The 26,114-nt window shown below is 41.1% G+C and overlaps 4 protein-coding genes across 7 annotated transcripts in view; 2 read left to right on the forward strand and 2 right to left on the reverse strand.

Annotated features, from left to right (window-relative positions):
- The window catches only part of LOC121197107 (KATNB1-like protein 1), a 30,994-nt gene extending 16,100 nt beyond the window's left edge, over positions 1-14,894 (forward strand). The window contains exons 2-10 of the mRNA XM_041060521.1: positions 12,785-12,897; positions 13,005-13,042; positions 13,132-13,408; positions 13,515-13,630; positions 13,717-13,767; positions 13,850-13,939; positions 14,080-14,184; positions 14,345-14,438; positions 14,559-14,894. Of these exons, the coding sequence (XP_040916455.1) occupies positions 12,785-12,897; positions 13,005-13,042; positions 13,132-13,408; positions 13,515-13,630; positions 13,717-13,767; positions 13,850-13,939; positions 14,080-14,184; positions 14,345-14,438; positions 14,559-14,591 (917 nt within the window). The 3' untranslated portion in view covers positions 14,592-14,894. The remainder of the gene's footprint in view (positions 1-12,784; positions 12,898-13,004; positions 13,043-13,131; positions 13,409-13,514; positions 13,631-13,716; positions 13,768-13,849; positions 13,940-14,079; positions 14,185-14,344; positions 14,439-14,558) is intronic.
- On the reverse strand, positions 475-12,490 carry acp7 (acid phosphatase 7, tartrate resistant (putative)). Of its 4 annotated transcripts, none has more exons than XM_041060518.1 (15): positions 12,440-12,490; positions 11,404-11,526; positions 11,103-11,223; positions 10,577-10,777; positions 10,295-10,477; positions 9,313-9,338; positions 8,284-8,381; positions 4,236-4,298; positions 3,233-3,347; positions 2,900-3,013; positions 2,130-2,196; positions 1,644-1,711; positions 1,474-1,545; positions 958-1,095; positions 475-840 (listed from the first exon to the last, which is right to left on the reverse strand). In XM_041060518.1, exons 3-15 carry the CDS (start codon positions 11,209-11,211, stop codon positions 775-777), a joined length of 1,320 nt encoding a protein of 439 aa, XP_040916452.1. In that variant the 5' UTR covers positions 11,212-11,223; positions 11,404-11,526; positions 12,440-12,490; the 3' UTR covers positions 475-774. The 4 variants fall into 4 exon arrangements, with proteins under 4 accessions (XP_040916452.1, XP_040916454.1, XP_040916453.1 ...); XM_041060520.1 differs by having other exon boundaries at positions 11,103-11,239; XM_041060519.1 differs by having other exon boundaries at positions 11,103-11,218; positions 12,342-12,474.
- Positions 14,895-15,375: 481 nt separating the features above from the next.
- Positions 15,376-17,876, forward strand: zgc:194887 (uncharacterized protein LOC571819 homolog). Its single transcript, XM_041061053.1, has 3 exons — positions 15,376-15,476; positions 15,588-15,749; positions 16,572-17,876. Exons 2-3 carry the CDS (start codon positions 15,605-15,607, stop codon positions 17,264-17,266), a joined length of 840 nt encoding a protein of 279 aa, XP_040916987.1. The 5' UTR covers positions 15,376-15,476; positions 15,588-15,604; the 3' UTR covers positions 17,267-17,876.
- Positions 17,877-18,883: 1,007 nt separating this feature from the next.
- chrm5a (cholinergic receptor, muscarinic 5a) lies at positions 18,884-20,482 on the reverse strand. Its single transcript, XM_041060913.1, has one exon. It carries the CDS (start codon positions 20,462-20,464, stop codon positions 18,884-18,886), a length of 1,581 nt encoding a protein of 526 aa, XP_040916847.1. The 5' UTR covers positions 20,465-20,482.
- Positions 20,483-26,114: the final 5,632 nt, after the last annotated feature.

Here is a 26,114-nt window from a genome sequence, read left to right on the forward strand (position 1 = left end):
ATTAGGCATTAATACCACCATAGTGGCAAGAGTCAGGGCATAAGCAACACTTCTCTGGGGGAAAACGCCTTCTCTCACTCTAAATGTGCCCAAGCCACAAGCCTCCATGGGTTACATAACAGTGCTCGTCGTGTAGGCGTAGACCTCCATGTGTCTTTTTGTCTCCTGACGGCCACACAGATGGACAATAAAATGAGGTTCCAATATCCTGATAAGATTAGCCAAGGGAGAATCTGTCATCTTGATAGAGTGACAGAGGCGAGACCTGTCTAAGAGTATTTCCAGGATTCTGAAATGAAAAATATGCTCTGATGGGGAATGGGGCCTAGTGTTTGCCAGACTCATGCTGTCTTTGTCTGCTGTCAATGGATTATTCATGCAGCAAGGAAGGGACCTACATCTATCTGTCTAAAAAGTTAAAAAGTTAAGCTAAAGGAAACTAAAGTTCTAGACTACAGTGACCAAATCCAGACATGCATACAAAAGCACAATTTATTCAAATGTAAAATAAATTTTGATGCCCTGTTTACAAAATGTTGTTTAGTAGAACATCTTGTAGCAAACTACAGTTACATTAATTTAAAGCAGATGATCATCATATACAGTAATGTTCTCCCATTGGTTAAAACTGGAACATGTCTGATATTAAAAGATTCATGAATAACCAGACTAATTTCTGTTACCACTGATTAATTGGTGTGGCACAGCAAAAAAAAATGCTTGTTTTGAGTTCAAAGTGCGTTTCCTGAGTAGATTATTTAAGAATAGCAGTCTTCAGAACCAGGCAGAGAAGCCATGCTTTTCCTTCACCACCCATATGCTGTCAATCACCTTACCGTACTGGAAAACAGAAAAGGCTTTGTTATTACGTAAGAAACACTCTTTATCCTTATAATGTTTCCTTTCACCTTTGCTTTTGCTGGGTGTGTGTGTGCGTGTTCTTCTGTGTGTGCCCACCTGGTCATCAGAGACCTGCTCCAAGTAAACATGGGTAGTGTTGACCACTTGCATGCGGGTGTAGCCGTAGTCTGTGCTGCGGAAAGCGCTCCAGTCTTTGGGGTTTGGATTGAACCTGTCGGTCTTCTCTCTGCAGCCCTGCAGAGGAATCAGCAGTGATTAAACGGAATCTGTTAGTGATGAACCTCATGCCTTTCTCGTACTCTGTCCACAAAGGCCTGTGTGACATTTACAACTGTGGTTATGCCTCGGTGTGAGTCTTGCTGCATTTCGATATGGCGATGACTAATCCCTCTGTGGCTGGATGACAAAGCATGCCCTGCACTGCTCGCTACCACATCAGAAAGCACATAACCAGAGGAACAGCTGGTACTAAACTTCTGTGGAAGACCAGCTGCCGAACAGACGGGACTAGATACAATGCATTACATTGTTTTTGTTATCACTGCTGTCAATTCATGGATTGATCTATGAGGAAGAATGTTAACAGTGACACAGTGATGTGAAAGTACTTACAGCAGAGCCTGTGATAATGTGAACTGGAGCTTTGGGGTTCACATAAGGCTGCTCTTTGCTCCCATTGTATACCTACAGAGAAAAGCATAGCGGGTTTCTTTCTCTGATCCAAAACATGAGGATAAAAGAGACATAAAGAGTGCTGTGAATCAGATAATGCAATAGCTGACCTTGTCACCATACACAGGCCAAAGCCTCTCATATGTGTGCTCATGTGCCCACAGCTCCAGATCCACTCCTGTGAAAGTGATGATAGTCAGCAACAATCCATAGAAAACACAACTGCCCAAACAGCTCAATAAAACACATCTTGCTGTGTAATCTATTGTTTCTCAGATCCTCTGCCCATTTAATTTTGAGATTTCTCAGCAATCAACAAAAGCTTAGGATCAGAGCAACCAAAACTTTCATAGTTCTACCACAAGTTAAATAATTAAATACAACAAACAAAAGTCTAAGAAATGTAATACAGGAAAAACATTTGGAAATGGGCTGCTGGGATATCAGCCAGACCACAGGCCTGCTTTTTTAATAAAGGATGTTTGGATTGCTCCGCTCTCTGCAACTGTTAGGACATTAGTCTGTCTGAGTGTGCAAATTTGTGATCTTAAACACCCATTAGCGGCACACAGCTGGTTGTCGAATAGGGAGCATACCATAGCGGTAAAATAGATCCTCTAGACCGGGAGCTGGCGGTTTGGTGTCGTTCCGTCCCAGTCGGACCTGAGATATAGTAGAGAGGAATAACGACGACATTAACAACAGCAATTGGCATTAATGTCCGAAACACTACCTGCTACCTGAAACACTACCTGGTAGAGCCGCATTACGCCCATGCCAGCCTCTCTCCAACCACTGCCAAGTGCTGAGAGGAGTTATTCTAACTGGAAACTATTTGGTCCAAATTACAGTGATTATGAGAGCATACCGTGCTCTACGTGCTTATGGGTTGTGATGTGGACTGGCCAGCATGCAACATGCGTGACACGTCTGCTACCAGGGGCAATTAAAGTGTCAGACAACACAGCAGAAAATAAAGCTTGCAAATACCTTTATGTGATAAAATAAAACCTTTTACAATACAGACGTGCTGTGGTTTGCATAACCAAGGACACAGCACAAAGTAAACAATGAGTTCTTTGTAAGTCGTTTACATAATGTTTTACCAAAATACGAAAAAATTAGTCTGAGTAACAAGTATACTTTGCTAATAAAATGTCTGCCATCAGGAATTTTCACACTTGAGACCAAGCAGGAGTGTGAGCGGCACCATCCTCCTTCACTCAGCCAGACTTTAAAGCTTGGATTAGTCTCCGTCTACATGAGACTGCCTGTCAGTGTGATTTTGACGTCATCTTTACACCAACATAAAATCACTTGTTTTGGTTGCTGTGTACTTTAGGCAAAGAGAATGAATTACACTTACATAGGAGTAAAATCTGGTACAGTCATCCTGGTCATCATCGGAGCAGTACATGGGTCTGTGTCCCATGGTGATGATCCACGGACGCACCGCTCTGTTTTCTGGCTTGTTGGCCTCCTACATCAGGAGAAGGAGGAAATGAGGGCACGCCTTATGTAAATGTGTGCCAGATTATAAAAGGGAGATCAGTAAATTTATTATGGAGAAAAACAGAATGGAACTACTCTGAAAGATAATACTGTGCTAAAATCAAAGTTAGAAAGAGGCAGAGAGCAAGTGTGGGAACAAAGGAGAGCACTGAGCCATCATCAGCGTGTAATTGGTGTGGTCATTAACCTCGAGGTCTTTCCTCAGCCACTCATACTGCTTGAAGAGGAGCTCCAGGCCGAATTCGAGATAGAAATAAACCTCAGTGGAGAAGGAGATGATGTGCGCTGACCCCAGGTTCCAGCTGCGGACACACATTGTTAAAATCATACAAAGCCTCGACCCAGCTGAGAAAGAGAGAGAACAAGAGCCAGCCTCACTTAAACCTCCAGATCATGTGAAAAACAATCCGAAATACAGGCGTTTTGTCACTGGCACGTTGGTGTTAAGTGCAGTTGATTTACTTTACTGAATTAACACGCATTTGTGCCTCTCAATCATTTCAACCCACAAGGGATTGATGGAACTTTTAACTTGATGTGAGGAGATCTTACAGTACTACAAGTGTACTACAAGTGTTTCCATATTAGCATTAATGTGTTCTGTACATGTGCGCTGTATGTTTCCAGTAGCAGTTAAGGGATTTCAGATTTCCTCTCTGCCTCCCCTTGTTCCTAACCGTGCACTTGAGCGAAGGCCTCTCAGCCAGCAGGTCTGTCTGCGTCTAGGTCCAGGGACTGAAGAGTGGGCAGTTGGCCTGTTGACTAGACAGGGTATTATCTTACTGTGTGAGAGAAGGAGGTCTGTGGGCTATGAGTCAACCCCGCCAGATGTATAGCTCCTTTGTGTAGTTCCCATGTTCCTGAGATAAGAGAGGCAAACTAAACTAAGAGAAGGTAGCACTGCTATCCTCTGCTTCCAGTTTCTCTGCGCTGCCTCTTACAGCTCATTAATGCTTACTGAAACAGAGTAGGAGGTTTGGCACACTTTCACATGATACTTCACATGGGGCCTCTGTTGGAAAATAAATGATTTCTCCTTCTTGGCTTTGTGTGTGCAGTTAGCATTTACTTTTTACGTGATGTTTTCTTCTATGGACCACAACTGCTTGTGGTTCTTTCACCTGCTTTAGCCTGTCAAAGTCCATCTGGACTAAAGCTACTAATTCATTAACTGTGTTCTTTGGCCTTACCTGTACCATAGGCTCTCAGTCTGGCCTGGCATACTGAACCGATTCCTGTAGTTGGAGAAGTTGCTGTGAACAAACAAGATTGTGAGAAATGTAATTAGATGGCTTGGTCATACAATCTACGTTCCTTGAATATCTAACAAATAGCAATTAACGCCACAAACTGCTGCTCTTTCTTATTTTGTGGTGCCTGAACCACCGCTCAAGAAACTGCAACCCATTCAGAATACACTCAAGATAATTCCAAGCTTTGCTATGTAATGTGACTGCAATTCTTAAAATAACCGTGATTTATGCTCATTTTCAGTTTTCATTTCAGTTCGGCAGAAACGGCAGGGTGGTATATCATGGGATAAAGATGACCGTCACACTGTGGTGATGACATCTGCTTCTAACTTCTAAAAAAAAAAAAAAAAAAACACATAGCCATCCATAGATATTCTGAGAAACCATACACTTTGCTGTAGCCAGGCTATCAATGGCGGCCCCTCCAAATTAAAGGCTGTGGAAAAACATGGAAGTTGCCTCTGTGACATCACCCAATAGGTTTTTATGGTAATGTTTTGAAGCTTAGAATCATGGTCAGTTTCTGAAGCCAGATAATCAAAATTTGGGCGATGCGGGGGATCCTGGGTGGAGCTGAGATGGGATGAGCATGTAGGAGCCACCATGGCTGAGCGTAGTACACCTGTCAATCAACAAAACAGACCTCTAAATACACCCTTCTTAAAACCATGACATCTTGTTAAAAGAAGACTGTAATTTTAGATCCAGCAGCTATTAGAGGAATAGCATCTTGAGGCACTTCCACAGTGGTTTTAGCATCAAGTTGTGGTGGTCCTTACTTGATCCAGATATAGTAGGGCGCTTACAGTGATCAATCCACCACTACACTTATGTATCATCACTACCACAATCACCACCACTAATTTCCAGACTTTTTATTCTGCAGCAAGCTACATGAATCACTACATTCATCCTTCAAAAATTCAGGAGCAGCTGATAGAACATCATCATCCACTTTCAACCAGTCATGTCCAAATATTACAATAGGTGCACCAGGCAAAAAAGGAAAAACCCTTTGTGGAAAGCGGCAATCCGCCAGTCTCAGTCTCACCAGTTTTAATTTCAGCATGAAAGCAGGAGCCAGTCTTCTCAACAGGCCATTAACTAAGCAAGGTGATGGAAATGAGTGTTTTCTTATCTTACGTAAGGAAGGAAAAAAAAAAAGGCAATATTCTGCCGGGGCAGGGTGGGGACACCTCAGATCCGTCCACTGACTGGGTTAATGTTGGAACAGCAGGGTCAGAGGTCAAAGGTCAGGAACAGGGATACAAAAGGAGGATCACAGAGACCTTTACCAGTGCTGAATAAGTCTAAAACTAATGAGACCTGAAGTTCCTGTGGACACCGACGTCAGGTTTAAAGGGCCAAGGTCAGTATGATAATCCACCAAAAGTCGGTTTGTGAGCTGTGATCAGTCAGCACAAAGGAGAAAGCCTTTTTATGTCCATTTTGACAATTTTGTCTGGGTGTCTCTCTCTTACTACTATTACCCAAAATCAACATAATTCTCAACAGTGAGTAAATGAAACTCCAAAATTTTAAAGTAAAGTCATGAAAAATACTTGAAACGAGTTTCAAAGCATTTACAACAATGCATTACCTGGAGCTGGTTGCGTCCTAACCGAAGCACACAAGTCATTCAAGTTAAAATAAATATAATATGGTGAGATCTGCTCCTGTGAAAATCAGCTAAGGTCTGGAGTTCTCAGTCATGGCACTGAACCAGGAATAGTCAGAAGATGGGTTTATACTCCCATCTTGTGGCTACCAGGAGAGCCAGCAAATATTTGGAGGCATCTGGGAATGCATTTCTAGTTAGAAGCAATAAACAATCAGTTTTTATTTAGTGGAATAATACACATAGTCTCTCGGAATCCAAACACAGTGATATAACCAGTCAGGATCTTAGGGAAAGAATTAGCCTGTAGAAGTAAAGTCCACCACAGGCTTTACAGTATTTCGTTTTGTGGCTCAGCTGTGGAAAATCTGATTGCGTACAAATATGATAAGCTTATATTTGTGTCATTAATCTGCGCAGTACGAGTCTAATGTAACATGCAAATCATCCTCTGTAACCCAGACAATACTTATTCCCATGTCTGTGTTTCCACTGGATGCCACATTCAATGTGAAAAACCTAAGACTTAAACAGACCCAACAAGATTTTCCTTCCTCATCAGATCTTTCTTTTCATCATCTGATGAGCTTAATTCAGGCAGTTGGAGTAAGTAAAGGAGCCAGTTGTAGTTATCAGGAAGCGTATCACTAACTCCCATCATGGGACAATGTTTCAAACGACGACTGTGACTTCCCAGTTCCTCCGAGGGCCTGATGAACCATACATTGTGCTTGGTGAACAAAGACAGTTTTGATTGGGGCCTTAGCAACTTCTGTGGACCCGCTGTTCTCATCCTGCTGGAATGCTGACTGAAAACTTTTGTGGTCAGCACAGTTTCAATTGCTTTTTACCCATTAGGTTTTGAGGTTGGAAAGAGAGAGGAACAGAGAAGTACAGTGAAAGGGGAGCAACAACAGAGAGCAAGGAAGAAAGGCAGGGGCCAGCAGCTGGGCATATTTGGATTCTTAACAACACCACAGAACAAAACACACATTTAGGTATAGGAGAGGGAGAGAGGAGCTGGATTTCTGGTTATGTAATGCAACGAGCCGGTTCTTGGTATCAGTTTCTTATGTCGGGGTGTAATGCCAAGAATAAGAGACTACTATTAGCAGCTCCTTCATAAAGACCAGGCAGTAGTCACATTACGCATGGCGAGGCCAGGCGAGGACTGTTTGAGTACAGCAGCGGCAAGTAAATATTATGGTACAGGATCAGGCACCTTGAAATCTTTTAAAAATGCATAAACGCACAAAACCAACTCCAGCAGATGTGCTTGGAATTTAACTCACATTAGCTGCTGATCCTCAGGATAAAAAGCATATCAAGGCTGCTGAAAGTCTTCCAGCATCTTTAACAAAATACTATGACACTGATTTTACCTCAATATTTACTGCAAACATCTGACTAACAACATATTGTTGTGTATTACAGTATATTTATCTAAAGAAAGATAATAGGAAAGATTCATAGGCACTGGCACATTTATATCAGGTTGTTAATACACACCTGATTCTTTTCTTTGAAAAAGCTGCACAAATACTCAGATTCACTGACATAATGGTCTAATGAGGCAGAATTGTTGGGTCATAATATCAAGCAATAGGGACAGGACACAGTATGGATATGCCATAATATCTATGCAGTGTTTTTACATGTGCAGTTGGACTATAGCCTGCTGTGATTTGTTAAGGCTTCAAAAAATACAATAAAATCATTATTATTCTCATATAAACTATCAAATTATAAATTAATGTTCTGATGATCAACTAATCGACAAATCGACTAATTGTTTATAACTTGTTTTTCAACAAATAAGTCCCTGCAGCGCTTTCTCCTCATTGTTTAGTCTCTTTGTCCACAGTATTTCCCGGGCTGAAATGTGAACAACACACTAAGTGATGATGAGTCAAAACGCAGACAGTTCCCATCATCACGGCCCGTCTGTGGGAACTGAAAAACAGATAGCGAGCTGATGATTCCCAGTCAGATAAATGTTTGCTTTGGAGAGCGTTGCCTTGTTTAGATGTTGGTGGTTCCTGATGCTGCTCCAACCTTTAGAGACCAAAATAGCTCCCATCTGTTCAAATGGCACAGTGAGGGGTTTTTCGGCAGACCAAAGTGTTTAGTGTTTTCTATAGCGGAAAAACTGTGGCTGAAGCGGCCCCCAAAAAACGAACACACACATATTTTCGACAAAAAAGGAAAACAGAAGCAGGAGACAGACAAAAGACAGACAGCTTTTATGTTGACTCACTGACCTCTGAATGTGTCATGACACCTTAAAAAAAGATTTCTTATCTGAGTGTGTGTTTAAATTACACCTAAAGAGTAGAAATGTCAGAATAAGAGAAGAGTTCCACCTACTAGGTAGCTTCGTGGTTGCCTGGACAGGTCATGTAGGGCACGTAGGCTGCTATGGACTGGATCTGCCTCATGAACTCATCCCCAATCCTGGCATTGTCCTGGAACAGTGTCATTCAGCCGTTAAACATGACGCCACAAATTTTCCCGTTAGACAACAATGTTTCATTTTTCTCTATTCAGCCAAATTAGTTTTGAGAACTGACTAAGTCCAGTTTCCAGACAAATGCAGGAATGTTTCATCAGCCTACCAAACAAACTTCATTCAAACCAAAAGTAATTTTCTTCTCAGATGTCCTAATACTGGCTACGCAGCTTTTAAAAACACATTGCGGTTCATGGCTGCTCTGAAGGTTTTTACCTGCCACAGCCATTAATGACCTTTCAGACAAATTTCCCTTTCTCTGTTTTTCTATTTATAATATCAGTGAAGCCGCAGGATGTACTCGTACATTCTAGCTGAAAACACAGCTCGGTTTGAATTATGGTTATTAATTTTTGCAGGAGTCTGCTGATTGCATTTAGCATTCTCTCCATATTAAAAAAAAAGAAGGCATTAATAATGCAGGAACTCATTTCAGGAAAAATAATATTAGCATCCAAGACAAGGTTATGTCCGCTGAATATCAAAGATGACAGCTGGGAGGTTTTCAGATGAGCAAAAATGTGATTGGGGACTTAAGGTTTGAGGTTTTGAATGGCACTGTTTTTTAGTCGTGAAATACTTGGGCGACATGACCCAAACTCTCATCTTTCACCACAGGCTTAAGGCATTTCACAGTAATGCTAATCATAAGCAGTGTGTCTCGACCACAGCTGACTGCCTTTATACGTACTGATAATAAACAGTGGTGAGTCTTTGGGGGGGAAATGTAAAGTGGCTTATCCCATCTGTCATTGTGGAATTAGTGGAATATCAGAGCAGCTTTAAGAGTATAAGTTATTGATGAAAGAAATTTGCTGTCAGTGACTCTTACTGAGCTCAGGTATCATCAGAGTTCATGATATTAAAAAGACAGGAGAGTAAAATACCTCATGCATATCATAGGCAAAGTCCCCTGTAAAACAAAGAAACAAAAATATATAATTAAGTATTTTAGTATGTGTTTTTTTTTTATGATTTTTACTTTGCATTATAGTGACAACATTGTATATCTTAAGCAAACTGTTCCAATTAGTTTCCCAAGAAAGTTGTATTTTCTTATCAGTTTGCCTTTTTTAACTATTTAAATCCTCAGACTTACAGAAACAGTTTCTATTTTGGGAAATATGCTTAATCGCTTTCGTCCAGAGAGCCTGTACTCTTCACATGCAGCTATATTAGCTTAGCATAAAGACTGTTACAGCTTATGGTCTTCATGCTTAGCTGAGCTAATCAACAGCCAGTTCTGGCTTCATATTATGCATACACACATGTGCGTGGCATCAATCTCCTCATCTAACACTCAGCAAGTAAGTGATCCAGCACATTTCCCAAAAGGTCAAAATATTCCTTTAATAAATGACTAGGACTATGGTTAGCCTCAAACAAAAGTTTGATCTTGCTGAATGGAGCAAGCGTACTCCCTTGTATGAAACTGAGACACGGATCAAAAGCTCAAGAGTCATATTCAGTCAGATTTTTGGCAAACAAAGTTTGGCTCAACACTCTGTTTGTACTCTGTTTTGTTTCTACTTCCCACCTACTAATATTTTTAACTGTAAAATGATGGAGCAAGCAACTGACCGGCATCCAAAACACAGTGTTCAAAGGCAAAAATTACAAATGACAAATAGGTATTATTATGCTGATTACAGCAATCACTATTCTTGATATATTACCCCTTCATTAGACATTTCTGTTGGATCTCAGCTCACTTACTTGGTTTAATTTATGTTAATACAATCTGTTGTGAGCTGCGCCAGGTATCTGTGGATGACTAATGCCTTAGGCTCCCGCTGATAAAACCTCATGACACTTTAACTGCTTTTACAGTGCAGAATATTGTTGTATTTTTATCAGTGTGGAGATTACCTATGTGCAGGATGACATCGTACATGCCAAGCTGCGTCTCCTTTTGTAGTCGAGCCAGAGACTGAGGGTTCTCATTGCCCAGGTCACCATACAGAGCAAACCTGGGACTGAAACGAGTGCTGTCGTTCAGCGCAGTGAAGGAGAACACATCACTCCAGCCCTCATCACTGCCACAGTGGTACACTGGAATATTGCAGAAGACATATCAATATTTACATGTTATATGGTGAGACACACTGACAAGTTCAAAGAGAAAGTCAGTGATATTAAAATCCTACCCACCATAAGCAGCAGCTGGCCTGAGGCCTGTGAGGGTGACCCTGTGAATGTACATCTTCCTCTTCTCCACTCCGGAGTCCACAAACAGAGTAGCGTTACCTTTGGCGGTCATCTCAAAGAGCCGACCTCCCAGAAGGCTGTACTCCACCTTGCTCTCTGTCTTATCGTTGGTGGTCCAGGTCACAACCATGGAACCTGGAACACCTGTGAATAAAAAGTTCCAAGTTGCTGGAAATGTGATGTAGATGGATCTGACAGAACTATTGGATTCACTTACTGGTGCCTTTATAAAAGTCAAGATATGATTATGAAAAGCCTGAGTTTGCACAACAGTGGTGCTTTTGATCTTGCCGCTGGCAAGCTATAACCATGAGAAAGCTGAGTTAAGCTGACGACTGGCCACGTACTCGTCAAAACATCTGCAAGTCTGCTATCCATATGACCTGGATACTGGCTTGTATTCATAAGGGGAAAATAGTATCCCTGAATGAAAACACATGAAGCTGATAGAAAGAGTTCAAACGCTTACCTGGATAGGAGATGTGCACCTGCTCTGGCTGGGTCAAAATGGGAGGAACACCAAGCACCAACAGGGGTGCAAGGCTTAACAAGGCGCAGGCGGCATGGACAGGCACCATTTTCACACTGCACTGCAGAAACGCAAGTCTGGTTAAAGTAGCAACACACACCCAGAAAATGAAATTGTTTTATCACTGCAATCACATGATTTTCACAGATCTCATAACAAAAATCACATGACACTAAGGACACTGATATAAAACAAAGTGGATAAATATACTCTCTCTCTTTTAACTCTTCTAATAACTTACCTGACTTTGTGAGACTTTACTCAGTGCTCCGTGACAGCGACAAACACACACACACAGAATGTGTTTTGGTCTTTGATGAAAAACTCAACATTAGTCAAGCCGCAGTCAACCTGAATGATGAAACTGCAGAAGCAAAACAGCAGAGTCAGCGAGAACGGCACGGAAAAGAGATGATGTGTCAATAAAAGCAGCTGATGTTGTTTTTCGTTGTGCATTCAGGGAAGTGCTGCTGTGAAAGTGACCTCAAGTACAGCAGAGATCAGCCGACAAGCCACAGCTTGCCTCGAATCAATACAGTGTTAAGACAAACACATGATGTGCCTCACTGATCAGGATAAAGACACCGTCAGGGGCAGGGCTCATGAAGTCAAAAGTACATGCCAGTTTTAATTTGAGGCAAAACTTTTCCAGATGATATTACTGATCAGTTGTGGTTACTGCAGACATCAGATGTATCATCTGACTGGGAGCGTGACTTAAAACCTCCAGTCTACACCACCTCATTAAGGAAGAAATCTGCACCATCAGCATCTCAATGGTCGGTAGAGGGTGCACACTGCACAAACCGCATTATGAATAAGATGCTTTATTCTCTGATAATGGGCGGTGTTAGCCAGTGTCAGTTGGAAGAGTCTGTTAGCCAAGCTAGTTGGCAGTCGCTTAGAAGAATCAAAGGTTTAGCTCTATTATCTCTGCTTAGAAAAGGAAACAAGGTGAGTGCGACAGAGACACCACTTAGGATAGGTTATATGCTTCAAGTGTCATAACACAGCGGATGAACTGATTCTTCGACCACAGTCTGTAACGTTAAACCGAGCTGGTTTTTATCTTGCTAGCCGTCCGCTGACCGACTTAGTTATTTATCATTAACAGCCCAAGTTACAGTACGTTAGCTGCGACGCTACGCACAATAGAAAGCCTCTCTGAACAACACTTACAGTTTAATGACATGAAATAATATTCTCCAAAAGCGCAGACCCTTTCTGGCCCCCGAATAAGTTCGTTCAATGTTAAATGAGTAACTTCAAACACTCACAACACAACTCAGCTCAGCTGTTTGGTCAGGGAACAGTTCCTGACTACGTCATTGAGCCGAAGAACAACAATGCCCACGTGGATTATGGGAAATTGTGTTTTACTATGTTTAGCCTGGAGAGCCTTCTTACTGTGCAGGATTAGAATATTTTTTGCCACCTAAAGACATAACAATGTGGGATGAATGCTGTGGATAATACATAAACCATACTGTGATTATGTTATTGCGATCTGACCACAATGGTGGCTAGTGTGTGTGTGTGTGTGTGTGTGTGTGTGTGTTTATTTGTTTGATTGGGTCTGGCAGTTTGTTGTAACTGAATAAAAACTGCCTCTCTTTCTTCAGGCATAATGGACTCCAACAGTGAGGACGGAGACTATCAAAAAATCGAGCATTCCTTTCATCGTGATACAGCCCAGTACAGAGTGACCTATCCTCGTGGGAGAAACACAAAAGAGGTGAGCTGGGTTGCTCTTTATAAAACAGAGCTCTATTTCCGTATACTCGACCTCTTTTGATGCTTATTATAGTGTTATCGCCATGCAAATTGTATTTTTCTATGCAGGTGGATTATGATAAAAATGAGGAGTTCAACAAAAAGAGGTAAGTAATGCATGTCTTTTGTTTACTATGGCATTTGCAGTATGTGTTTTTGTTTCCTCCAGACTGTTTGAACATTTTACCCTACCCAGGTATCCAGTGAGTCGCTCTGGTAACAACCCCGGCAGAGTGAAACGGGTAGTGTCATGCAAGAGGAAGACCCATCATCTGACAGTGGCTCGGAGGAAGCAGCTTGGGTCTGGGAGGACTTACGATGCTGCTAACAAGGAGAATGAGATGAACTGCTTACAGGACATGCAACAGGAGATATTTGACATGGACCCTTGGGAGTTCCCTCTAAATGTCAATAACAACCACAAGGCTGGTAGAACTGGTTCTGAGCAAACTGACTACTCTACTCTCACCGAGGTCAGAAATATTATCACCGCTCAGACTATATTTCTTTTGTTTATGTTCTGGTTCTTTAATGAATTACTGATCAGTTATGGTTTCTGAACCAATCCATATATTTCAGCTCTCAAAGGATCACGGCACAATGACTGACGTGCTCTTTGGAAGAAACCTGAGGCTGAAAGTAGCTTTAACACTGTGGCAGAGAAATATTGGAGAGCTACTGACATACTTCCTGAGGTACGTAGTGTGTACCTGGTTTCAAACATGACACGCAATATGTCTGCTAGAATTTCAAGTGTTGTTACATCACTGTCTCTGTACAGAATCCAAGACACCGGTGTGTTTGTTGATTTTCTCCCCCTGATAAGCAAAAGGTAAACACTGTATTTTTTAAGAGCCTGAGTAACACAACTTACAAGTGAAGTGAATGTTATTTAAATCTAATTTTCCCCTCAGCATTGATGAGGACTCTCCAAAGATCTCCATTGGCTGTTGTGTTGACCTCTTTCCTTTAGTTAAGAAAGTCCTCACCAATCCGTATGAGGAGTGAGTATCCATGTTGTTACAAGTGTTACTGCAATTTCACAGAACTATTACAATATAAAACACATAATACAGGATCTTCAGCAGCAGAATAATTACAGAAATGAAAATAAACTAAGATTGTTGTTTTTTTATTCTTACAGGTATCTTATAGTTGGCTTAAGCTGGATAAATTCAGTTTTGAAAAACTGGTGGGAGGAACTAAGGGCAAGTGGCCACAGTGGATCATCTAAACCTCTGTTAGATATGTAAGTGCTTTATGAGATGTGCAGTACAAAGCATAAAAACATTAAAAACATTAAGGCACAGTAAACAAAATAAGATATACAAACCCATACAGCATCACATATATATATATGTGTGTGTGTGTGTGTGTGTGTGTGTGTGTGTGTGTGTGTGTGTATACAGAAATTTCCAAGTCTTTAATCAACAGTTATTGGACTTATGGCATCAGGAACCTGTATTGAAATCTGTTCCAGGAGCTGCAGGAGACTTGGCAAAGGTCAGTGCTGTGTGTATGAATACAGAATTACTACTGTCATTGTTGACTTAGATTGATTTTATACCGTTCATGCTATACAAAAAAAATGCCAGTCTTACATATGTAATCTTTTTTCCTTAGGCCATTGAGTCTTTTCTGTCTCAACTTACCTGACAGCAAAGAGCCATCCAGACAACAGATCTTTCTCTGGTAACAGCAGCCTAAAATATTTTGAAAAAATCCTTAGTGGGAAACCTTAGATAACAGCGTCTGCTGTGCTTTTAGATTGCACTGTACCCTTGTCTGTAGAGATTAGTATATTTATTGCCTAGCAGAGCAAGTAGAAGAGTTAAAATACTTGATGTGAGTTGTACTATTATCCAGTTAGGTCACAGAAATGTGGAGGCTTTGATGACTGTAGGAATGAATGCAAGAATGTTGTTTCATTGATATGTTGTTTGTGTGTGTCTCATTTACTTGCCCTATTGTTGATGAATAAAGTTTGTATTTTAAATTTTAAAGTTTGTGGTTGGTATTACAGTCTTTTTTGTGTATTCAGCTTGATATGTTTCTTTTAATCAATGAAAACTTTGTGCACTCACTCTGTGCAGCTGTACGTACTGCACTTTAACTCAACATTGTACTTTACCTCAAGTTTTAGTACAGTAGATCACCAGCAGCAGATTAAAGTTGAATCCCTGCATTTCACTCTCACCTGAACTTCAGCCTCACTCAGTCCTGAAGTGATCTAAGTAAGGCAGAGATAGGGGTTTACGTAGCTCATATCTCTCAATTTAAATGCAGGCTTATCTCACTTGACACAGATAAATGGAGGGTTGGTGTCCGTCATTGTGATGTGAACCTGAGGCTGAAGTCCAGCTGTGACTGGGCAGGAGACGCTGTGTGAAAGGACCTGCAATTCAGTGAACTCTGAATCTGAACTCAGCAGTCGACAGCTTGTTTGCATTCTAGTGTTTTTCATTCAGTCAGAGTAGACTAAAACAGCAGGCACGTGGGATAAGATTCAGGTACAGTGAACAAAGGGGGTCTTTATTAAAGGTAAGATGCCTTAAGGTTTTTCATTCGGTACATTTTTACTGTGTGTTCTTCATTAAATTCGATAAGAATCTTACAGTAGTCTAACATTAACTAACCCCTCCTGGTTTGAAGGCACAGGAAAGCGAAGGATGAAGTGTTTGAGATGTTTACTGCCAGCAGTAGCTCTGCTGCTGCTAAGTATGGTTGGAGTTAACATGGAGCATCTTAAAGCTGAGAACCTGAATATGCTTCGTCCCGATGAGCATAACTTGGTCCTGAACCGTGGAATGAGAGGTATGGCTGTATGTGTAGACTTTCACTTTCAGTTTGTCTTGTCTTTTTGCTGTCTATCTCAATGTTGTGCTTTGTTTGCAGCTGTTTGGGAATGAAATGCACATAACTTATGGATATTTTTACAAACTCAGGCTGATGATAGTACAGTGTGTACTTTGGGTGAAACAGTCCTGTGATTTCTTTTAAATGCTGAATAACCTTTATCTCAGATTATCTGTGTGTATTCTCCAGTGGGTGTGGGTCAAATTCCAGGCTGTAGATCCAAATTGCTTAATGACCCATTATGTCCGATGAGGTGATTTGTGCACCTTAGTAAGATACTTTGTCAGACAGTTGTAATCATTTGGCGATTGATCAAGGTTTTACCATGTTTACCAGGATCACATTGAGAAATAGTGTTGGTGAGCTGTTATAATCGACGTGGTGTCTAATATTTGCCAGTACACATTAATGTTTACCACCATGTAGCTCTTACCATTTTGTTTTTGAAGGAATACGTTGACAGGAGAAAAGAAGCTGGGATAAAAGGCCTCATTGTACTGCTATGTGTTGTTTGACGTTTTCACTGTGCACCCCAGGCTGGCTCCACCCAGTCTGTGATGTCTGAAAAAACCTTTTCAGAGACAATCAACATCACTATGCATCATATGGACTAAAATCTGATCTAAGGTCCACTTCCACCACTACACATTTTATTACACTTATTAACTCACCCCAGCGTCTTTTTCAAAATGTTTGTAGAGTAGACAGAAGCTGAGAAATGTGTGTAACTGCCCCTTAACTAATTCACAGTTATGACTGTTGTGTTAATTTGCCCAACAGTGCTGCCCAGAGACTGTTATGAAATGCTGATGACCTCTTCAGGCCAGGCCAGAGACGGGGTGTACCTGATCCAGCCAGGTGACTCCCCCATTGTGGCCTACTGTGCCATGCGGGAGGGAGGATGGACTGTTGTGCAGCACATCACTGTAAACAGCAGCGTGAATTTTGATTGTACCTGGGCTGAGTACAAGCATGGCTTTGGGGATGTCACTGGGGATCACTGGCTTGGGAATGAATACCTTCATCAGCTCACCCGTGGCCCTGGGCACTATAAACTAGGAGTAAAACTAGTGGACCCAGACGCCGTCACCAAGATGGGAGAGTATGACCCCTTTCTAGTGGAGGATGAGGCATCAGCATACAGACTAAGGCTTGGGTTGTTCCAAGGCACAACCGTAGACGCTCTTACCCTGGACACAGAGAACTACCTGCATGACAACCAGAAATTCACCACGAAAGACAGAGACAATGACAACTACTTCCAAAACTGTGCCAAGCTGGAGTTTCAGGGGGTGCCTGGAGGAGGTTGGTGGTACGATGCATGTGCTGGTGCCAATCTAAATCGCAGGAATGTCATCTACTGGCAAAAGGACTGCAACAAGGAGCGACTGTGCAAGTATGCATGGATGATGGTGAGACCTTCAGATACAGTTAAAGTGATTTACAGCGGAGACTGCAAGAGGGATGAGCTATAAGGACACTATTTTTTAATATTTGTGATACTAGGTTTGTTAAAGGCTAAGTGATAAACATTAAAGTGTTCAACTTTCTTTTTTGTTTTGTTATGCTTTTTAATTTATTTTTTTTAACAAACACTACGATGGTTGACATAAGGAATTTTCTCTTAATAGCTGTCGTGCTGGACATTAAATTCACCACATTTTATTCAGAAATGCATGGACATCACAAAATACTGAAAAGGACAAAAAGAAAATAACAAACTTGAAACACAGTATAAAAATGCATTACGGTTTTAGCTCTAGCGTTGTTTCCAACATACACCATTTCAATATATGAAGCAAAGCATCTCTTTCACTCCTCAAATTGCAAGTGCAGATTTCTGGTTTATCACAGTTACAAAAAAGTGTGTCATGACACGTAGTAATGACACATGTAAAATATCTTTTGTGTGTCCATCCAATGCTTACATCCAAAGCTTGCAGAAAAGAACATTTCACTAACTTTTTTTTTTTTTTTTTGGCCACTACATTACAAGTTTGCCAGAAATACAATGAAGGTATGATGATATATTGATTTAGCCACAGTAATTCAGAGAAAACTAATTCTGTATTTCAAGATCCTGAGGATGAAGAATAATAAACAGATGATTTTAAACAATGAGTTCTCTTAAATCTTCCATACCATTCTCTATGTAAACACTGATATTGTTAAAGAAGTTTGCCATGTAGTTTGAGTAAAATGACTAACAAGTCTTTTATTTTGTAGGGTTGGTAGGATAGAGAAGAAGGGGAGGTTATTTGGTGTTATTTATTCATTTGTGAATTTTAATTTATGTAATAATTGCTCTTTATTTCCACTGAGATTTTGCAGGACAGGAAACGCAGAACATGTAATGTAATGTATCTATATTCACTCATCTTACAAATGACAATGGCACCCGTGAAAAGGCTTCAATTATCATCGAGTTACAATCTTGACTTAGCAAGCAGATTCAGACATCAGAACGACACGTATTAGCCCTTTAAAATAAAATAGCAACTTCAAAATGTGTATCCTCGATACACACACAGAACCTACAATAATAAAGAGTTCTGATATTTTGTGTTTAAAGCATCAACTTGAGGGGGAAACTGGCAATTTTAACACGTTTAAACCAATATGCAGTGTCAGTTATTAAACTGGAACATCTTTCCAGATATTCAACACTTAAATATCTCCAGATATTCAGCAGTGCATCTTGAATACGGTTCGAAATGAAATAGGCTGTGTTAATTGGGGGCATAAGAGTGCATAAGAGTATCAATTTTGGGCGGAAATGTTGGTATTTTTAATTTAATTTTAGAACATATGTACAGTGTCATTGATAGCAATATAGTAGGGCAAGTTTATGTTTTTCCATTTCCATAGTTGGAGCAGTAATCAACATACACCATAGCAGACCTACTTTTTAATGAGCAACTCTAAATTTAAATACAACTAAACTGCACCAGCTTCTTGATACACCATTTTCACTTTTGATATTAACTAATATATAGAATTCAAGTTCATATAGCAAGATTATCAGTTCAAACATATGATTTACAGCCATCATCAGACACCATCTTAGTTAAAAAAAAAAAAAAAAAAAAAGTTCATGTCAGTTTGGAGCTGACCACAGGGTTCTGTCCATACCAGTATAGTTTCTCCTCAATCCTCTTCTTCTTCCACTGACAGAGTAAGAGCATGCGGAAGGTCTTTTGAAAAGTCTTGTTACACAGGGCATAGCACATGGGATTGACGGTGCTGTTGACGTAGCACAGCCAGTAGCCCAGATGCCAGAGGGAGAGGGGGATGCAGTCTGAACAGAAGGTGGAAATCAGCACCATGATGTTATAAGGCGTCCATGTTAGGATAAAGGCCAGCAAGATAGCGCTGAGAGTCTGAGCTGCCTTTCTCTCCTTGATCAATACCATCCTCTTCCTCTTGGTGATCTGGCTCTTCAGCGTGGCGTCTATGGGTTTAGACGTCGAGGAGGTGGATGGAACGCTCATGGACTCAGCCGAGGAAAATGTTGATGACGCCATTTTGGAGTCTCCATTTTTGCTCTGGTGCTCCACGTGAGTGTCTTTGGCCATAGGTTTGAACTTGTAGGACACACACTTGCTGCTCTTCTGAGAGTTGCTTTTTGGTGGCGTCTGGAAGAAGCTGTCCTCGTCATAGCTGCTGAGCTGCTCGCTCTCACTGCCCACTCCACTCTTGCTGGTCTCGCAAGCCTGGTTCCTGAATGAGGGCTGGAAGCCTCCTGGAGACACAGGCCTGTCCTCGTCCTCTGATGAGGCATAACTATTAAAGGTTGTCAGCTGACCAGCTTTGGACCACTCGTCATTGGTGGTAGCTGCTGATTTGGCAGCATTGCTCCTGCTGGAAGATGACCAGGAGGCTTGGTTCCTGTCATGTGAAGTCGATCTTAATTTACAGCTAAAACAGGATCTGATGATGGTCTTCTGAGGCTGAGTGACCCCAGAGTCCGTGGCATAGTTAATCCCCTGAAGCTCAGCCAGATCTTTGGTCCTCTTCTCTGTCTCCTTGTAGATTCGACAGTAGAGGATTGTCATGACTGACACAGGGATATAAAAGGCTGCGATTGCTGTCCCAAAGGTTATTACAGGCTCAGAGAAAAACTGGATCTGGCATTGCCTCTCAGGAACAGTTCTTTTTCCTACAAAGTATTGCCAGCAGAGAATTGGTGGAGCCCATAGAATAAGCGACACCAGCCAAGCTAAGCCTATCATAATCCCAGCTCGTTTGGGAGTCCGTTTGGCCCTGTAGGTCAGAGGCCTAGTGATGGAGAAATATCTGTCAAAACTGATCACCAACAGATTCATGACTGATGCATTACTGGCTACATAGTCTAGCGCCAACCACAGGTCACAGGCGAGGTTTCCTAAGGCCCAGTAGCCCATCAGTATATAAGAGGTATACAGATTCATGGAGAAAACGCCTATGATGAGGTCCGCAGCTGCCAGACTCAGCAAGTAGTAATTGTTCACTGTCTTTAGCTGACTGTTGACTTTAAAGGAAAGCATTACCAGAACATTCCCCACAATGGTGATGAGGCTTACTACAGCTGACACAGTCGCAATGGTGATCACCTCCCAGAGACTGTGCGTCACTAGGTGGATATCCATTGTGCTGGTATTTACAGTGGAGTTTTGTATGTTCTCTCCTTCCATGGTCTTCTGTTTATTGGCATCTAACCACAAAAAGAGTATTTTTATTTGTCATCTTCATGAAGGTCTTCTGGGAAAAAAAGAAATAAAAGGTTATGCTTTATCGCTGAAAAAAAAAACATTCCATCTATGGCCAGTAGATGGCATCATTTAAGCATGTTGCACATCAAATAATCACATTTGGCTTAACACAAAAGAGATGAATACACAGGCTTGTCATGTTTTGCTCTATAAAACAAAAAATAAAACCTCTGTATGTTATACATCCCTTATAGACAATAACATTCTCCACATTTATATACACTATAACAGTGAGTTATACATAAAGTTGTTCTTGAGGCATTGCTTTCTTCTGTTGTTTGTCGATTGTACCTAATGAAAAAAAATCTGAAGACAGTTTACAGACTAAGATCTGAGTATACCCATATGGAGCAGTTTAGGCAATCTCTGCAAACATCTGTGGCACATTTCAAATATTCAGGTCAATACATAATTTTGTTCCTTGCTCTAAATCTGTGCTGCTATATTAATAGCACATAAACTCAGTTCATTGAGAGGGCCATTTTTCACTGATGTGAAGAAAATATGACAAACAGATTCTTGTTTGTGGCAAAACAACAATATGAAGGATAATGGTGATTTTGTTCCTCAGTGTGTGTTTGAACTGTCTGCTGCTACCTACACAAGCGCACAAACTGCATCAGATAGCATTTATCCTGGACTAAATCAATCCACCAATCACAAATGTCATAAGTGTGTAAAAGCAACATTTTTTTTTTCTGTATCTGCTTTGATTGAACTGTTTGCAGAAAGTGTCAGCTGGAGGGTTTTCATCTATTTTCTGTGTGTACCTATCACTCACAAGGTGGTGAAGCTTGCCCAGAAAAAAGCTGGAAATATCCTGAAAATATTTCCGGTCTTTGAGACTGAGAAACAAGTACATTCACAGCCACGTTAACACCTACAGGCAATTTCCAGATCATCTGCTTGTATTTGGAATATAGGAGGAAAATGAATTATCTGTAGGGTAAATCAAGAAAGCGGTCATGACAGGTCAGGTTTGTTGTATATTATTAAACTCATCCAGTTACTGAAATACAATCTGTCTCCATAGTCATGTATACAAGGCAATTTATACATGCAATTCTATCTCCTGATCACAGATATATTGTAAAGTAACAATAACAAAGGCTAATCAAATATATCTTTGTTCTTTCTATTAGTCAAATGTGACAACATAATTTCCCAAACTGTACGAGAACATACTGCCTGATGACACCAAGACTTGTAATGATAATTTGACATAAGTGCCTAATTAGAGAAAACCAACTGTGGTGCACTCTGTGGGAGCTAATACTGTTCATTCAGTCGTGAAATTTGTTAAAAGTGCAGAATACAATAAAAGAAATCTGTGCCGAGCTTTGAGGTTGCTGAAACAAGGAAATAAGGAAAACATTTTTTGGGTGGAGAGTTTTGGAAATACCCTTGTCCTGTAATATACTCTTAAGTCTACGGGATCATTCACAGTGGTATCTGTGTGGTCTTCTCTCTCTTTAAAACATTTCTCTCTTTAAAATAAACAAAGTTCGTCTCCACAGCCAACCACAAAAGAACAATTATACCATAAAAGTACAACATAACATGGTTAATAACAGGTTATTTTTAGATAAGGTTCTCACTTACAGTTTGGTTTACTCTGCTAACATGTTTTCAGAGCAGTTTTACAAACTGGCACAGAACTGGAGAGTGACCTGCATGATGGACAAATCTATAACTACTCAAGCACTGTTGTTATGAATAATTAAGTCACATCCATGTTCAGTGCATTAGTACAAGTATCAGACACTATTGAGGGAGTGGAGTATTCACATAGTACCTCCCCTGTACCAGTAGAGGGCAGTAAATATCATCCACAAACGAAGGCTCTCCATCCACATGGCCCTCTCCACTCTCTGAGCAGTGGTGTGCATGCACATTTCATTCCTGGGTGCTTGACACTACAAATCATAGAGTGTGAGGGACTTCCATGCCAACCTGGACCTGTGTTTTCAGAATAAGCCCACAGGAACTTTCTGTGGCTTGATGCCTTCTCCTGTCATGATCTACAAATGCATGACTGTACCATGTGGTCTTGCTCTTGCCTTGAGGGTTTTTATTAAATGCACTGAAGCGGCATTAAATGCCCTCACTTTGAGTGCACTTGCATATGCCAATGATTATACCCTGTGGGGAAAACGCAGATTTGTACCCATTCAGATTGTACAGTATTTGAGTGTGAGGCTATGGTGTGCCATACTTTTCCACACTGTCAGTTGAGCTAATAAGCTCTCCCTCCTTCATTCTAGCTTTCCAGAGAGGACACTTCTCTCTCTCAGGAATTACCTCAGCCAACTGGGCTCCATGGCATCGTATTTTCTGCTCAAAATTAGGGAATTTCAGTGCCATGTTACAGCCCAGCATCTGTGTTCTGTGTATGACTTTCCAAGCTTTAAAATTATATGGTCAGATTCTCCACAATCATTACTTCCTATTAAAAATTACCAGTTCACCCACATTGGCATAAGTCCGCTATCAGGGAGGCACAGACTCTCTGAGGCTCTCAGTGTGGAGCAACAATGACTCGCAGGCAGATCACCTCCGCAGAGAAAATCCTCTGTGTGTGTTGTAGCAATTGAACCTTCAGGCCATCAGCCAGAGCTGGCAAATGGGTGTGGATGCACTGGCACACATGTGGGCAGAGAGACAGCTTTACACATTTCAACTTTAGTCTGTCCAATCCCTCGAAACATGGCCACAGAGAAGCAAGGAAAGCAGTCAATTCATGCATTAGCAATCTTCTGGGGGATGCATTAGCTCTCAAAGGTACTGCAATTCATATCCCGGCTAACCAACCCTTACATTCCTTCTATGAGTAGACCAGGAGTATAGATGCATTCTCATCGAACATTGCAGTATGGAAACTGGATCAGGATGGCACTGTCAGCTACAGAAAACTCAAGTCTTCTGTATGAGGCTGAGATATCAAACAGAGAACTTAAGGTTACTAAAATGTAACTCTAGCTTTCACATAGGGTGATGATGTGTCTCAGTCCATCACCCCTTGTAACATTAAGCAAGACAAAGTTTTTAGAGCACTTATCTTGGATAGTAATTGTTATCTTATTTTCCCAAAGCCCCCAGTGCTGGTTTTTATCAATACATTATGGAAGGTGATTGTATTCTGAGCTCAAGTAAAAGGAGAACTGTCTTAACTGCTCTCAGCTGGAGATGCCTCATAATTCATACCCACAATATAAAGTTTTGGACACAGTCACTACTAACCCGTATTTGAGCAATAACTTCCTCATTCATTGGCATTCTTTTGACAGTGCCAGATTAGCAGGAGTGCCAGCGGCAGCCCGAGGCCCACACAAATAAAATTCCAGTCACTGTGGGGGTCCTCCTGCAGGACTTGGATTGTCCTTCATCTTGTTATAGAATGGCATTTCATATCACATCACTCAAATCCCCACATTATTGCACTGTTTACAGTAAGGTATGCCATGAATCTGTCCACAGAAGTCTCTGCTATTTCCTTTGTTGCTTTTTCTTATTGAGTGTTTACCTTAGCAGGAACCCCCATAATGAATTTCCAAAGCAAAGTTTTTCCTTTTTCCGCAAAGAGAAGAAGAACAGTCTTACTAACTCAAAGCCTCAATAACATTTAAAGCCTCACAAGTAGCATGGTCTGCTTTGGTTTTGACTGAATATCTCAACAACTACTGTGTGGACTGTCATGATTTGGTACATATTTTGATGTCCTCAGAATGAATTGTACTAACTTGTTTTGATATCTAGTGCCATCATCAGGCCAACATTTTAAATTGTCAGTTACTGTGGCTCATGACCAAAGACCAGCAACACTAATGACATTCCTCTGCCATACTTGGTGTTTAGTTCCAATTAGCAAATGTAGCATGCTAATGGCCTAAACTAAGACCGTGAACATGGTAAACATCAGCATGTCATTGTGAACATGTTGGTGATTGACCCTGCAAAATACTGAAGCGCTCCCTGACACGATGGCGGTCATTGAACGAAGTTGTCAAACGTGCGTCCACCCAGTGGCCACACTTTTGGCCTGGCTTTTTTTTTACCAACCAGTGGCTTGACGCCAGATTGAACGCAGCAGGGGGTATTTTTAACACACTTAACAACAAGTCTCTCTAGCTGTATTACAACTTTCTGAAGTGCGCTCAGTTTACTTGACTGTAATCCATATTTTTAGAGTGTAAAGGCGGTGATTATTTCACTGGGGAGCAAGATGTGCAAGACCTTCAAAGATCTCCTGCTGATCTTCAGGAATAGAATCTATGTCCTACACACTGCAATGAATCAGATCAATATCAATGACAATTCAAAGCTTACACTACTCAGTACAATGCACCTGGGTATAAAGGTGATGCACTGGGTCCAGCAGCCAAAGATCACGCCAGCCACCCTGATGGATTTTCATTTGCACTGTCAAAAATTTTTTTCAGGTTGCCTGTCGAGAAATCAAGAAACACTTCGACTTTGATGATGCCCTCTTGACCCACATCATGTACCTCTCTCCTGCCACTGCGACCAACGCCAGAGCACAAGGAGAACATCCTTCCCTGCTTCCACTCATGTGGAAAGTGCCATGGGTAATTGACATGACAGTGCAGACCGTCTCCAAGCTATTGATGACCAGTGGAGGTGATTGCCTTTCATGACCTTAGGCAAAGACACAAAGACAATGCATGTGGATGAATTCTGGCACCATCTTTACTCTTTGGAGGACTATGGGAAGGGGTAGGTGTTCACTGGGGGAGCATTTACCTTTGATTTAAACATGAAGGCAACATGAAGGGTTTTCCAAGTCTGTTCATCTGATCAATGGAGACTATTGTTTACAGTGTAAATCCTATTATATTGTGTGTAGCTAATTTTACACTGTAGGCACATTTACTTTAAAGCCAGAGTAGTAGGAATTCAGCCATAATATATCAGCTGGTGTAGAAACAGTCTTTTGAGGTTTTATTTTTTAATATTTCAAAACAGGAAATATGGAAGGATATGACGCCACAAAAATAATTAATTAAAGATGACGGGTACGGCGTTTGGGAAACAAGGATATTCCTGACTCATCCATGACTGTTGTAATGCTGCACTCACACACGCACACACACAATCATACACACACACACAAACAATAGTCTGCCTCTTGACCTCAAGAGGTAGAACAAGTCAAGCTTGCTAATAGCTTCTAAATCGAAGCAGGAAGTGTTTTAATGGTACACTCAGATCTCAGAGTGTGGGGTAAACATGGACTCTGCATCACTATAAATAGTGAATATGTCCTGATCTGGCCTGTTTTTGGACTTTTTATGGATGTAGCTTGGTATCAAATGTGACGCACAGAGTGGAAGAGCTTTGTGACATTGTCTGGTCCAGGGAAAAACAAACAGGCTTTGAAAAACAAAGATTCCTCCTGCAGAATTTCTGATAGCATTCTGCTTTTATTTGTGACTTGGGTATTTAGTGTATAAGAATAAAACTATACCACCCAAAGCTCATTACAGTGAATCAGTGCCAAATAGTGGCGCATAGAAATCTCGCTCTTGCCAAGAAAACCAAGTCTTCCATATTA

Source organism: Toxotes jaculatrix, chromosome 17 (assembly GCF_017976425.1).
Source record: "Toxotes jaculatrix isolate fToxJac2 chromosome 17, fToxJac2.pri, whole genome shotgun sequence".
Classification (NCBI taxonomy): Eukaryota; Metazoa; Chordata; class Actinopteri; family Toxotidae; genus Toxotes; species Toxotes jaculatrix.

What these genes read in the sequence shown, in the direction of transcription:
- acp7 (XM_041060518.1), bottom strand. Translation starts at nt 11,211, where the DNA reads ATGGTGCCTGTCCATGCCGCCTGCGCCTTGTTAAGCCTTGCACCCCTG. An exon ending in CGATGTCATCCTGCACATAG is followed by an intron (nt 9,339 to 10,294) that starts GTAATCTCCACA and finishes TTTGTTTTACAG; the next exon opens with GGGACTTTGCCTATGATATG. An exon ending in ACTGAGAGCCTATGGTACAG is followed by an intron (nt 3,348 to 4,235) that starts GTAAGGCCAAAG and finishes GTGTGTCCGCAG; the next exon opens with CTGGAACCTGGGGTCAGCGC.
- zgc:194887 (XM_041061053.1), top strand. Translation starts at nt 15,605, where the DNA reads ATGAAGTGTTTGAGATGTTTACTGCCAGCAGTAGCTCTGCTGCTGCTA. An exon ending in CCTGAACCGTGGAATGAGAG is followed by an intron (nt 15,750 to 16,571) that starts GTATGGCTGTAT and finishes TTTGCCCAACAG; the next exon opens with TGCTGCCCAGAGACTGTTAT.
- chrm5a (XM_041060913.1), bottom strand. Translation starts at nt 20,464, where the DNA reads ATGGAAGGAGAGAACATACAAAACTCCACTGTAAATACCAGCACAATG.